General features: G+C 34.7%; 1 protein-coding gene across 13 annotated transcripts in view; it reads right to left on the bottom strand.

Moving 5' to 3' along the window:
- Positions 1–14,756, bottom strand: part of PHF21A (PHD finger protein 21A) — a 193,125-nt gene that overhangs the window by 137,413 nt on the left and 40,956 nt on the right. For 8 of the 13 annotated variants that reach the window (XM_046014659.1, XM_046014668.1, XM_046014658.1 and 5 more), the window contains 2 exons: positions 13,719–13,751; positions 11,507–11,593 (listed from right to left, as the gene is read on the bottom strand). In XM_046014659.1, the coding sequence (XP_045870615.1) occupies positions 11,507–11,593; positions 13,719–13,751 (120 nt within the window). The remainder of the gene's footprint in view (positions 1–11,506; positions 11,594–13,718; positions 13,752–14,756) is intronic. The other 5 variants (XM_046014670.1, XM_046014666.1, XM_046014672.1 and 2 more) reach the window with 1 other exon arrangement.

The following is a 14,756-nucleotide window of genomic DNA, read 5'->3' as shown; positions in this document are numbered from 1 at the left end:
AATAATTCATAGCTCACATTTGAAATAATTTACATTATTTTCTAAAATAGATTTACCTTCTTACAATACGTTGCCTTGGCAATATATTATAGTAAAATCTTTTTTATAGTAAAATTATTTTTGCATTCCTTGCCCTAAAGCAGGTTGCTAGTTTAGGATGGCAAAGGGAGACTTTTCTAAAACCAGTAACAAGCACTAATGGATATTTTACAGTATTTTAGGATTCACACATCTTCAGATATACATTACAATTAATTTACATTAGTAGAGAAAACTGTTACAGTCATAGATGGAGACAGACACTGTTGATTGCTTTTTCAACGTCCATTATTCTCTATTCCTTCTGCTTCCTATGCTAACAAAAACCAATTTTGTTTGGGTGTCTAGCCTCCAAATGTTTGAGAGGCAAATCCTCAGCTCCAGAACCTAAATCAGTCTTGGATCCACTCTTCTTGCCGGTGACTACTTTAAGCATTGGCATGTGACAAAAATGGTCAATGAGATGCAAAGTCTGTTGAGGGCCTCTAACTAAGGTTTTCCTTGCTCTTAAAAAGAGACATTTAAGAATAACTGGTCTTTTTTTTTTTTTTTTAAGTCTGGAGTTACAGCAATGACCATGAGCAATGTTTGCTGACATGCTGACGGTAGCAGAGCAGATAGAGGACTAGAACATGGGTTCTGATGGTGCTCCTGAACCAGACAACTCCAGTAACTCATTCGGTGAATAAGTCCACTTATTGTCTTAGCCACTTTTAGTTAGCCTTTCGGTTACATACAGCTAAAAGCATCTGAACTGGTAATTATAATGCCCATATTATAGATGTGGAAACCAGTTCAGAGAAATTCAATAGATATAAAGGCCAGTCATGATTAGAACCTCTTGCTTTTCTTTAAGAAATGTTTAAATATCACTATGAGTGAAGCACTAGGTATACACCAGGTTTTAGGTGTGATGAGGACACAGTTCTTAGTGGGAGATAAACATACCAACAAATAGTAAAATAAATACGGTAAAGAGAAACAGAGCAAGGAACCATCAATTCACAAGAGAAAGCACTTAACTAAGCCAAAAGATGTTAGGGATGAATATATCTGAGAGATAACAAACTTTTTTCTTGAGTGATTTAAAATTTTAAAAGATAACTTCCTATGACTCTTGTATTTCAAAATAAACATTTTTTTAAAAAACTTCCCAAGAAACAGATGTAATCTTATAAAAATAATGTTGAATAAAATAAGAAAGACAGAAAAAAAACATACTCTACATGATTCCATATGTAGGCAAAATTAATCTATGCTGTTAGAAGTCACAATAGTGGTTTCTCTGGTGGAAGGGAACTGGAGTGAAATAAAGAAAGCCCAAAAACTTCATGTAGTAAATATCTGACACTGACATGGGTACTAGTTACCCAGGTGTTTCAGCAAAAATATATCTGAACTATATATATATACACACATAAATATATACATATATATATGTAGTTTTCTGTGTCTATACTATACTTCAGTAGTTTAAAAAACTAGTACGTTCCTTATAAAAAATAGAGATAATAAAGAGTATAAAAAGTTAAAAGCACCAGTCTACCTCTGGTCACCTCTCTGGAATCCCACATTTCTGAGAAATCACTATTAACAGTTCCATGCAAATAATTCTAAATAGTCTAGAACTTTTCCCACGTATTTTCTTTTCTTTTTTTTCTTTCTTTTTTTTTTAGATTCTATTCATTTAGCTGGCCACAGGCCTCAATCCCAGGTCCCTGGGATCATGACCGGAGGGAGCAGAAGGCAGATGCTTAATTGACTGAGCCATCCATGCACCCTCCACATATTTTCAAGTGTAAATAACCATGAATGCATATACACAAATGTTTTTTAATATTTTGCATTTTAAATAAATCATACTGTAATGTTTTACAATTTGATTTTTTTTTACCTTCCATTCATCTTCCTACTCAGGTAAGTACTTCATAATATGCATATATTGTTAACTCTTACGTATTACTTGCTAATGCACACGGATACATTTGTAGTTGTTTTCCACTTTTCATTTGTGGCTATTTCTGTACTGTACTGTCCTGTAAATGAGCCTGTGGGTCAAACCTTTGCTTACATTAGGTTTAAGTACTAAACAAAGAAGATAATAAAGAATAGTCCAGGTTGAAGAAATGATAGAGCATAACCGAGAAAATGTAAGTATGTGTCAAGTCTGGAGCACGAGGTGTGTATGGGTTCAATGGAGAGGCTCATGGGTAAGATAATGAGGCCACCGTAAGGAGTCTGGATTTTTTCCTAGAGTCTAAGGCAAAGGGAATTACTGAAGCATCATAAGCACGAAAGCCAACATAAAAAGGTTGTATTTTACATCTTCCTGTTAAAAGTGAAAGGTTAGATGATAAAGACAGGACTGGATGCAAGGGGATGCCATGGAAAGGGAGTAAGGGAGCGTCAGCAATGTTAAAGAGCTTGAATAAACAGGACTTTGAAATTACGGATAAGAGACTGAGAGAGAGACAAAAAGGTCCATGATGACTTCTACATTTTGCTTGGCCCCTAGATAAATGGAATGTCATTAACCAAAAAGGGAAAGAAGTAGAATCTGAAGTGGGTGGATTTGGGATTCTATCTGGAGAATATGGAGCCCTGGGACATCCAAGAGGTTGAAGCTGAAAATGCACATCTGTCTAGAGTTTGGAGAGAGAGGGAAAGAAGAAATAAAGGTTTGGAGGTCACTGGCATTCAGTGGTGGTTTGAGGCTGTATGTTACCCATGGGGCGGGGGAGAACAAGATGAACAGGAAGACAAGGATGAAACACCACAGAATATTAATTTTTAAAGGGCAGGGTAAGGAAGAAGTGCCTGAGAAGAAAAGTGAGTAGGTGCATTTGAAGTGGTCAAAGAACTAAGAAAGGAAGTTTCTTGGTTCTCTGAAGAAGAAAACCTTAAGAAGGAAATGGTCATTAATCTGAAATGCTACAGTTCGTTCAAGTAAAATGAAGTAAAAAAAAAAAAAAGTACTTTAGCTTTGGTAGTTATGTTACTAGAAGTTTCAGTGAGCTCACTAGAGCAGAATGAAGATGGAAACTGACTGCAGCGGGTTGATAAAGGACTATAAGGTAAGGAAAAAGTAACATCAAATAGAGACTAAGCCAAGATTAAGCTTTTTAAGAAGTTTAATCATGAAGTGACAAAAAGACAGGGCAATGGCAGAAAGAAACTAAGAAACAAAGGAATTCTTGTTATTTAAAAGATAAAAGAAATGTAAGCAAGTTTTATAAAGTCAGGAGAACCCAAAGAAGGTACAACAAACGGAAATAAGTGATGTAGCAACACCACAGAGGAGACTGTTTCTAGATACATCACATTTCCAGACTGCTGGCCTGGCTCATTTACTGTTTTATACTACTTCACGTCATAGGCGTTTTCCTTTTCTGAAACTAAGAGAAAGCTGCTCTGAATTGAAACAGTTAAAAATGTTATTGAACATTCTTAAAACATTCAAGTAGGAAGCAATATTGAGAATATTTTTTCTCAAAAAAAAGGGAACTGAACTATTTGAATGGAAAATCTTTGAATGGGAAAATGCCTCAGCATGGACATCATAGGCCACCTTACTAGACTACTAGCTTCTTGAAGGCCTAATAAATTAATACATTCAAAAACACTTGCTACATATCTACTATGCTAGGCTTGAGGGGTACAAATCTGAGGAAGACACATTCTCTATCCTCAAGGAGCTTACAAATAATTACAACACAGTGCAATGAAAACAAATAAGAGAGGTGGGCACAAATACCATGAGTACACAGAAGAGGGATACCTATCCAGCTTTGCCTGGAGAGTAGAAAGAAGTCCAGGAAAACTTTCTAGAGGATCTTGCTTACATTGGATCTTCAAAGGATAAGTAGGAATTTACCAGATAAAAAGGAAAGAGATTTCCTGCATAGAGAACAGCATATGCAAAGGCACGGAGAACTGAAAGAGACCAGTATAAAGACGTGACACCAGGGAACTTCTGGGATACGTAAGGCAGGGAAGGATGCAAGAGAGTCAATCAAGAATGAGCTGCTAAAGGCATCAGTGCTAATGAGTTTGAACATCTTGAAGGTGATGTCACAGGAAAATAACACTCCAAGATTTTCTTTTCTTTTTTTAGTGTAATCCCAATGTAGTTAACATTCAGTGTTATTATTAGTTTCAGGTATACAATATACTGATTCAACACTTCTACCACCCAGTGGTCATCAAGATAAGTGTACTCTTGATCTCCTTTACCTATTTCATCCATCACCCTTTCCATCTCACCTCTGGTAACCATCTGTTCTTTATAGTTAAGAGTCTGTTTCTTGGTTTATCTCTTTCCCCCCTTTATTTGTTTCCTTTCTTAAATTCCATATATGAGTGAAATCATAAGGTATTTATTATTCTGACTGCTTTGTTTTGCTTAGCATTTTACTCTTTGATCCATCCATGTTATGGCAAACGACAAGATTTTGTTCTTTTTATGACTGAATAATATTCCATTGTGTATGTATACTACATCTTTATCCATCCATCTATTGATGAACACGGGTTGCTTCCATAATTTGGCTAAATAATGCTGCAGAAACCATAGGGGTGCGTATATCCCCTTGAATTACTGTTTTCATATTCTTGGGTAAATACCCAGCAGTGAGATTACTGGATCATAGGGTACTTCTATTTTTAATTTTTTGAAGAACCTCTATACTGTCTTCCCCAGTGGCTGCACCAGTTTGCAATCCTACCAACAATGCACAAGGGTTCCTTTTTCTCCACATCCTCAGCAACACTTGTTTCTTGAGTTTTTGATTTTAGACATTCAGAAAGATGTAAGCTGCTATATCTCATTGTGATTCTGATTTGCCTTTCCCTGATGATGAGTGATGTGGAGCATCTTTTCATGTGTCTGTTGGCATCTTTGGAGAAATGACTGTCTATGTCTTCTGCTCTTTCTTAATTGGATTATTTGCTTTTTAGTGTTGAGTTTTATAAGTTCTTTATACATTTTGGATACTAACCCTTTACTGGATATGTCGTTTGCAACATTTTCATTCTTTGCACCCTCCAGGGACCTAGTACCATACCTTCCACTAAAGAAAACTCACAATAAATGTATGTGGAATAAACAGAAGAGTCAGAATCTTAGAATGATAAAGACATTTGAAAAAACACAGATCCCAGGGAGAAGGGAATACATTGAAGGGAAGAGACTACTTGAAAGCACAAAGTAATTTAATAATGAAGTCAGAGTTCTATTGGCTAAGGCCCCATTAAATAAGCATTTGTTGTGCACACCATCTATCAGTCAAAAGTTAAGATTAGTGTTCTCCAAAGAGTCAAAGTGAAGAGTCCCTAAATACAGAGCTTGAAAAAAGTTCCACAACCTTAGACTTTGTCTAGATTTTCATTGCTTGAGGCAAATGTTCTTCAGTAAGTAAGAAATAAACATAGAAAGAAAACAAAATACAATAGATCCCAGTAGTTCAGTGTCAAGACATATAACATCCGATGATGAACATTAAGAATTTCAAACTGAATTGAAAAAGTCATTCTACGGGGCACCTGGGTGGCTCAGTCAATTAGGCATCTGACTTAATTTTGGCTCAGGTCATGATCTCACGGCTGTGGGATCCACACTGTGCTGGGAGTGGAGCCTGCTTAAGATTCTCTTTGCCCCTTCTGTTCCCTCCCCCCTGCTTTGTCTCTCTTCCTCTCAAAAAAGAATAAAATAAAAATAAAAATTCATTCCATTTGACAGCATCAAAAGTAAATGATTAGAATGAACTAAGATTGCCCCAACCTACTACGAGAAGCAGAATTGCTGCATTTGGCAATAATCACCACCTTACTTGATTCCCTCCACCACACTCAAATAAAATGTCCTACAATAACATGGCACACATTATTAAAATATGAGTTACTTCATCAAGCTTCTTTGTCAATCTTTGATTAGTTAGGTACAACTACTGGCAATAGCAACAAATGTACTCCAAGAATAAAGGATATAAAAAGAAAAAACAGGTAAGAAGCTGATCCCCTGTGTACACAAGAGGACGTAAACTCAACAAACAACTGGACCAATGGTGTCCCATAAATACTGTGCAGGAGGGATGAACTTGACTCAATCCTAGGGAACTCCTAAGCTCTGGACAAAGATGAGGTCAAATTCCCACTATAATTTAAGAATCTCTAATAAAATAACAATCTTAAATTCTAATGTGATGAGCCAATCACACTAGTTTGGTTATGAATGAAAAAGTATAGCATTCTACAGTCACTGGCATCAGAGGCTGGAGATAGTCATGTATCAGGTTACCATTATTAGACTACAAGAACTAATTTACTCACTTGACTCCAAGGCACTGAAGCCTAAAGGTAATGTAATTATTGTGCCTAATGTCCTATTTCAAAAATATTTGATAAAGGTCCACAGAATAGTTTAAGAATATAATTTACCAAATAAAACGGAACAAAGAATATAGTGATCTGGATTCTAGTCTCAAATCAGATACTGATTAATTATATATATAATTATGGCTAAGTCAAAACAGTCCACGTCCCAGTTTATGTATTACAGTGATGCACTTACTCATGACTGCATTAAATGTTCTAAGTTCTTTAAAAAAGTAGTACTTGGGGAAAAGAAAAGTAGTACTTGACCGGTAAGATGAAGTGTTCCATATGAGATGAAGTTAACCACTATGACTAAAGCTAACCTATTCCATTGAAATAGAACTTACCTCCAAAAACGTTCAGTGCACTCAATAGATACACATACATGATAGATATACATATACAATGATACATGTTCATTGACTCCTAAAAGGCATTATTCAAACATTCCATAAAAAAGGAAATAGATATATTAAATTATTAACTCAAAATCTAATTGTTATGACAGGAACAGAAATTTCTCTCTCAAAGGCTTCAAATCCATTTTAGTAAGATATGTTCAAATTTAAAATGCAAATGGCTTCATAAATGGCAACTATTTATTAAATCCAGAAAGTATTTCATCTTATATTAGGTTAAGCAATCTGTAAGGAATAGAGACTGTAATTTTTAAACATAGAGTCGGAAAAGCAAAGCAGTAGCAAAGACCAAAGACTATGAAGATGTCTACCTCTCTAAAAAAGGAATAAGAAAAATAGGAAAAAGGGTAAAAGGAAAATAAAACCTAAAACTGAAATGTTTCTAAGTATTCTAAGTTTCTAAGTATTCTAAGGAATACTATGGAGTATCTGTACCATGGACAAGTGGCTTGAAAAATAAGCCTCCAGTTAAGCATCAGATACCTATTAACTCATCTTCCACATTAGCAAAATGCTTTTTTCCCCCACAGGGTACCTCCTGGAAAAACTAGGTACTGTCATATTTGCTGTTAATCTGACACAGCATTTTCTGGAGGCTATTTGGAAATAAGTAGTAAAAAATACGTTTTTATAAAAAATATATATACTTAAGTTCTTTCAAGAAAAAGAACTTAAATTCTTTTATACTAACTTTAACCAAGTAAGGTAGATGGATTATTGTTTTCAATTCTTTATATTCTGTTATAAAATTATCATCCACACCCTTTGTCATGTAACTTTGCAGGGCTTGGCCACATGATTTGTTTTGGCTAATGAGATTTTAAAAGACTTGATGCCAGCAGAGGCTTTAAAATGTACATTGGTAGTTTGATCTGCTTCTGGTATTCTGGTGAAATGGGTATGCCATTTCAGGTAGCTGCTGCCTCTTCGTGGTAGGCCTCAGAGTGAACAGGTACAGAGCAGAGATGGCAGGGCCAGCCAACCCACAAACTCAAGTAGATGTGTCTGGGCCTAGATCAGGAAAGCAGATGTGTCTAACCTAGATCAGGAAAACTCAAGATGATATAAAGACCCAGTGTGAAAATAAATGTTGTAAGCTACTCAATACAACACTGGTTTGTTATGCAGTACTATTACAGCAATAGCTGACCAATACATCCAGTAATCTCACACCTAAGAATGTATCCTAAGGCAATCAGAGACAAACAAATTCACACACACACATTTCTATCACAACAATATTTGTAGCAGCAAAAATCTGGGAACATCCTATCATCAAATATTAGAGGAATGACCAAATTATACACTAAATACTTGAACCTATAAAAATCATAGTTTTAAAAAACACTCAAAAATGTTAGATGTTCATAATACTCTCAGTTTAAAAAGCATAAAATGCAAGATGACTGTTTTAAAAAACTATCTAACCTCTATTCTGACAAGCAAAAGACCACACATCATGCCAAAATGAGGAGGAAGTGGTGCAAAATAAGAATGAACCCTATTAAAGAAATTAATAGTTGCTTCTACATTTCAGTATTAGTAGTATTTAAAATAGATGGATTCTCTGAGTAGAGTGGTTCATATACCATGAGGAGAATGTCACTGGATATTTAAATGTTAACACTCTCTAGAACAGACAAAAGTTTGGTGTTAAAAATTTTTTAAATAATGTTTCTTGTCTATTTCTGGTTATAAAAAGGCAACATATTTATTATAGAGATTAAAGCAAATATACATAAGACCTTAAAGAAAAAAATAAACCACCTATAAATTCGTCACCTTCCAACACTCCATAGTGACACTGTTTCTATTACGTATTTACATGCCTACATACATACATACATAAGACACAGTCAAAAGTGGGATCATAATGCATATGAAGCTGCGTGTACTTTTTCACTTGCTTTATCATGAGCACATTCTCTATCATTAAAATATTTTTGAAACCATGATTTTTTAATGGCTCCATACCATGTAATTGGTTTAACCAATCAAGTCTGGGGATTTCCTGAGTTAAATCTGTCAACCACAAATTAAAGCCCTGTGGGCCAAGGAGCTGATTTCAAAATCTGCAACAGGGAGTTTATTCAAAAATCTCAAGTTACAGTTTGAAAACACTGGAAGCTTCTAACCAAGAATTCAATGAAATTCACTGAGTTTTAGCCATGAAAGATGCTCACTAAAGACCATATTTTCCCAAATGGAGCACAACATTTCATAATTAGTCTTGAGGAAGAAACTGATTAAGTACCAAAGATTGAGGTAGTAATAACAAGTAAGTGCCCACTGTAAGAATTAATGACTATCTACAATGTTTGTTTTTTTAATAAAGCAAAAAAAAAAGCCTATGTGCATCTATTACTTGTACACATTTCTAAGTGGCTATAGAAAAAATGACAATAGAAAAGTGAACATAGTGTAAAAGGAACAGAAACAAATAATGATAAAGGTTAGTAGCTGTTAATTCTGGAATATGACATTCTTTGTACTTTGCTGAATTTAGCATTTTTCTCACAACCAAAAAAATTAATGTTAAATTAAAGTATCTGTCACATGAGTAAGGTAATTCAGATTTTAGTAATGAAAGTAAAAGGAAAATCAGTGTTTTGCCAGAGGCTAAATAGATTTTTGAGAAGGAAAAAACAAAATGCTAGGCATTCAGCATTAGGCTTTTATTCTAAAATAAAACTATTTTACTGAGTATCAATGTTTTACGTTGGAAATAAGTCTGAGGAAGGCCCAGCTTCTGAACTTTATAGCTGTGCTTTCTTCAAGTACTAGCCTACCTAAAAATGATATATTTCATGTTCTATCAAAAGGTTATTTTAACAGTTAAGTAAATATTTTAAAAACTGCAAGATTGCATTTCAGTTTCTGACTCAGTTTCTCTTTACTTTCTTTACTTTGTATATCTAAGGTTTTCCTGATGGCAGGCCCATTTTTTAAAATTCTAGTTTCTAAATTTCAAACTTAGTTCAGATGACAGAGTTTACCACTTGATGAAATGTCTTACTGAACATAAACATAAATGGTTACAATTTTCTATTAACTGAGGTCCCTAGTAAAAAAAAAGAAAGAAAGAAATTAAAGAAAAAGTTATAGAAATAAACTAAATCTTTACATCAGTTCCCACAAACAAAAATTTCAAATAAATGTAAATTTTTTTCAATTGCCCCATTTTCCCCAAATGTAGCTTTAGATTGTCTTAACTTTGTGACAGCATTCCCCAACCCTACTCCACTAATCAGTTCTCACCTTCCTTTCTGGCTGCAACACGTGAATTTTTCAGCAAAAGTGACTCATTCATTGGCATCTTGTCAAACTAACCCTGAAACTATAAGGAGGCTCAGCGCTAACAGAATTCTAAAGCTAGAACACTTCCACTAACACACATCATTTTGACTTTAGAGAACTGAATCACTTTCAGAGCCAAATACATACTAACGAATTCTGTTTATATTTTTCCTTACAAATTGTTCTCTACCACGCTATCTCCTCCCAATTTTAGTTTGGCAATTCCCTAATCTAAAATATCTCCTGTCTCTAGAGAAGACAACGGGGGTATGCAGAAGCATAAGAACAGGAGCAGGGAGAAAAAAAGCTGTTGTTCACTCAGCTTGGAAGGAGATTCTATTCTGAACAATTAACAACTCGTATCCATTCCACATAGTTCTCAAAATTTATTTCTCCTCTTAGTTAAGTGAAAACAAAATAGAAAACACAATACAAACACAATCAGAAATCTCCAGGGATAAATTACTCTCATTACTATTATTTCACTAAACAAAAGTTTAAAAAAAAATGAAAATCAGTTATTGAGAAATATTTAGTCAAAAATCTTCAGTAAGATGTCACTAGCAGGAATTATGAATTGCAAGTCACCTTAGGCTTTTGGTTCACACATTCACCTGCACCAAGGCAGAAAACTCCTTTTAACCAGAGGGAGAGTGGTGGGGAAGGAACAGGAAACAAATGCTTTGTCAGATTACCATAGACATTTACTAAGAGCTCTATCAATTGTCACACTCCACCTGGTGGCAGGAGCTGCCTGAATTGGTGAAGTAGAGGTCATTATACAAGAAATTCCAAAGAAAACTTTGCAGATGTCCTTGGAAAAAAAGCAAGATGCTCTTCTCTTGCTCTATATAAATAAATCTAACAAGGTGCCATGAAAGTTTCTCCATATAGTAGTCACCATCTAATAAAGAATAACATAAAGGTATGACAATAATCAGAATGGGAGACTTACATTTACAGCAATTTATTTACAACCATTTTCTCCATGGTAAGTTACATGTCATCTCAAGCCTTTAAAACAGGTTAACAAGACACATCCAGCAATTATAAGATTCTCTATCACATACTCCCACTAACTTTCTTTACCTTTTTCCCCTATGGGTAAACTATAGAGTTTAATTAACATAGTTAACAGCAGCCTGCCACATTGCTTTTAGGTATCTGCCAGGAACATATACCCATGGGATACTCTAGACACTGATTTCAACCAAAAATAAAAATAGATAAACAGAGCTCAAACAAAATTAAAACTGAGTCTGGCTGCCCACACTTATTTTCACACATAAGGAAAAATAGCAGTTCTCCTAGAAGCCTCCAGCAGACATATCTTTAGAACACAATGTTAAAAATATGCCCCCTCCCCCTTTTTTCCCTACCTGTTTCTCACTCAAAGCTGTGATTTTGGCTTGGAGTTCATGAAGCTGTTTCTTTAAATCAGCATTCTGATTGGAAAGAAAAAATATCTGTGAGAAAGATATTTCATTTGTTAACAGAATAGTAGCAAGAAGACTTTATGCATACTGTATTACAAATGATGAAGCAATCTTAAGCATTTAGCCAATCACATCTGTCATGCATTAAATATTACCACCACCTAATGCACAGATCCTAAATGTAGCTCCTAACACTGGAATAGGAGCAGTTCCTTCGCAATTGCTTCAAATTACAAGAAGTTTTATATCTTAGCATCTTGTACTGTAAGAGTATTCCCTTCTATTGAAACATTGTTATTCTTTACAGAAAGTATCAGTTGACAAAAACCCCAAGCTCCACTAATCAGACAAAAGCAGGAAAATGGAAGTTATAAGTATGCATCCACTGCATACTTAATGGCATTATCAATAAAGATAAGAGTTTTTCTCTACTTGCCCTCTCTCTTATTTAGTAGAGTACATTTGTTATTTTAGCCTAGATTTGAAATGCTGTCAGTGCTGCAACCGCCTTAACACTACATCATTCAAATTAACACACTGACTACCAGGGTATTTTCTCAGTTCTAAAATTCTAGGAATCAAAAAAGAATACTATTTTAGATGAGATACACTGAGTGTGCTTGCTTTTTACTCAAGTGGGGAAAAAATCCAAAATTAAAATTTTCAAATGCTTAATGTAGCAGGACAGTCTACTAACAGACTGAACACCATTCCAATAAAAGACTACTTTTTCTTCATTGTTTCACATGCATTTCTTTTGATTCACCCTGCTTGGTCTTCTGCCAGAGGTGGGGCACACAGCCTCCCCCTCATGTTTACTCTACATTGTCTTTTTTATGCTTGATATAAGGCTTCACTAATGAGATCACTCAGAAGACTGTCCAACAACTTACTGCCCCTTCAGGTTCTTTTGAGTTAAGACTACTCTGTTAATGACCACCAGCTCGATCAGAAATGCTAAAATTTTCTAATATTTCTGTTGCTGACAATGTAGGTTACCATATTACATATGAAAGAGTCTATTAATCTAAGGTCTACTGCCTCTTGGTTCCCTAAATCTAATTTAAATTTTAATATACTTTAAAAAATAAATAAAAATGGAAAAGCTTCTCAAAGAAGCTGTCAAACAGGAGTTAAATGTGGGCCATAATGCCAGCCCTCAGAATCCATGGATTATGTTAACATACACTAGTTAGGCCACTGGGTGCTAAGTTTTTGGAGAAATGAATATATTTCCCACTTCCAAAAATATCAATCTGCTTCAGTACCATTCTTTAATCCTGGAATTTACTTTCTTAACTTTACAACAAGGCACGTATGGTATGTTTAACAGCCATATATATGTGTGTGTGTGTGTGTGTGTGTGTACACACACACACACACACACACACACGGGCCTAAATGTTCTGTTAACAGATTTATGGGTAAACAAATCCTGAAAGTCTGATAAATATTCTCCAAACTTGTGACCCACTGCTTAATGGCTACAAAAGAGACACTACCTGAACAATAAATGTAATCATCAAAGGCAAAATAACTTTTTAGGAAGATTTCTCTTCAGGGATAGAGAAGAAAATGCCTAAGTCAAAAACTCCTATGAGAATTTAAAGAGAAGATAACATCTGCTGGATTATCATACAAGGTACTTTTAAACCCTCTTTAAGAGCTCTAAGATAATCTTTAAAATTTTCTTTAAAAATTATTCTGAAATTATTTAATCATAATGGAATTAAGTATTTAAACATTCTGTACTATACCTGTACTATATAAGCTATGAGAACTGTGCTGGGTCATATACAATAATTTGGAGAATACAAAGTCTCAAAAGCTGATTCTGAATAAGTTGGCTTATGGAAGTGAAATGCAAACCATATGAAGAATGTTAACTCAGTCTTTCCCCCCAAAATACTCAAAGAAATGAAAGTAAAGAAATAAAAGTAAAATAACAGAAACAAAGATAAAATGATAGCTACACTATAACAGATTGACTGGATTTTTCTAAACGCTTGTAACATGAAGACTAATGTGCGAAAAACAATTGCTGCTACAGAGGAGATAGTTTCTAAAACTTAAGTCCTGGTCTGTATTTTAGTATCTTATAGTTATTTTTAATTATTTTAATTTAAAAATTAAATGAATAAAAGTAGTACTTTACCTGTGGATCCTGCTTCATTTGAGCGACCAGTTTCTAGAAATAAAGAGAGAAAAAGAGCCATCAGTCTTATATATTAACCCACTATGGCTAATTGGACTTGGCTCCAAAAATTTAAAGTTTTAAGTTCCCTGGAAAAAAAACAAGCAACACACAATCAGAACAGACCAAAAGCTTCTATTAGCCATATAAAAGGTTACTGAGACACTCTTCTTAATATATAGAGATATATATACACCAAACTACCACTTTGTGTTTGAAATTAAAAGCTCCTGCTTTTTAACAAATCTGGAGATGGAGCGGGGGATGGGGGCTTTTACAAAGCAATTTATTATAAAAAAATAAAGAATTAAAAAAAAAGCGATTTAAACAAGTTGGATGCTCCAAAAGCCAAACATCCCTTTAAAATGTTGTCATTGTTTAGAGTCCCAAAAAGCCTGGAAAGAAGCTGCTCCCCTAACAAAACAGGCCTGTTTGTATACAGCAAACTACAGATCTGGCAAGTCTGTTGGTTTGGTTCTTACCACAAAAGGAGGCTAGTATCAGCTGCGACTTTGCCACTGTCTTGGGGGGGGAGGGGGCGGGTGTACTCCATGGAGCTGTGATGCTCAGTATTTGAGAGTAAGGAAGTGAAGGAATAACAACACAAACTACCTACCTGGGCTCCTCTGGGAAGGGGAGTGCTACCAGAATACTCAAAAAGAAAGACCTTTCCTAAAAGTTATCTGGTAATAAGCTGTTCCCCAAGCGAATTTTTCATGTAACTAAAAAATCTGTCCCTCTCTTTGAGTGTCAAGGTACTTTAAAATTTTTTACTCATAATATTTCTAAAATACATACTTATCTGTCCTTATCTTAAAGAGAAAAAAAGTCAGCTTTGACAGATACTTAGAGGCATGATTACATCAGTTAATATACTATTCTATAAACATTGTACCAGGTCCTTAAAACAAAGGCCCCAAACTGCTATAATTTAAAGAGCTCTCATTGCTTGCATTTTAGTTTTTCGATCTACTTCTTTTTTTTTTTTTTTTAAAGATT

The sequence above is a fragment of the Meles meles genome, chromosome 8 (assembly GCF_922984935.1).
Source record: "Meles meles chromosome 8, mMelMel3.1 paternal haplotype, whole genome shotgun sequence".
NCBI classification, from domain to species: domain Eukaryota; kingdom Metazoa; phylum Chordata; class Mammalia; order Carnivora; family Mustelidae; genus Meles; species Meles meles.
This window is presented reverse-complemented; position numbering and strand designations above follow the sequence as displayed.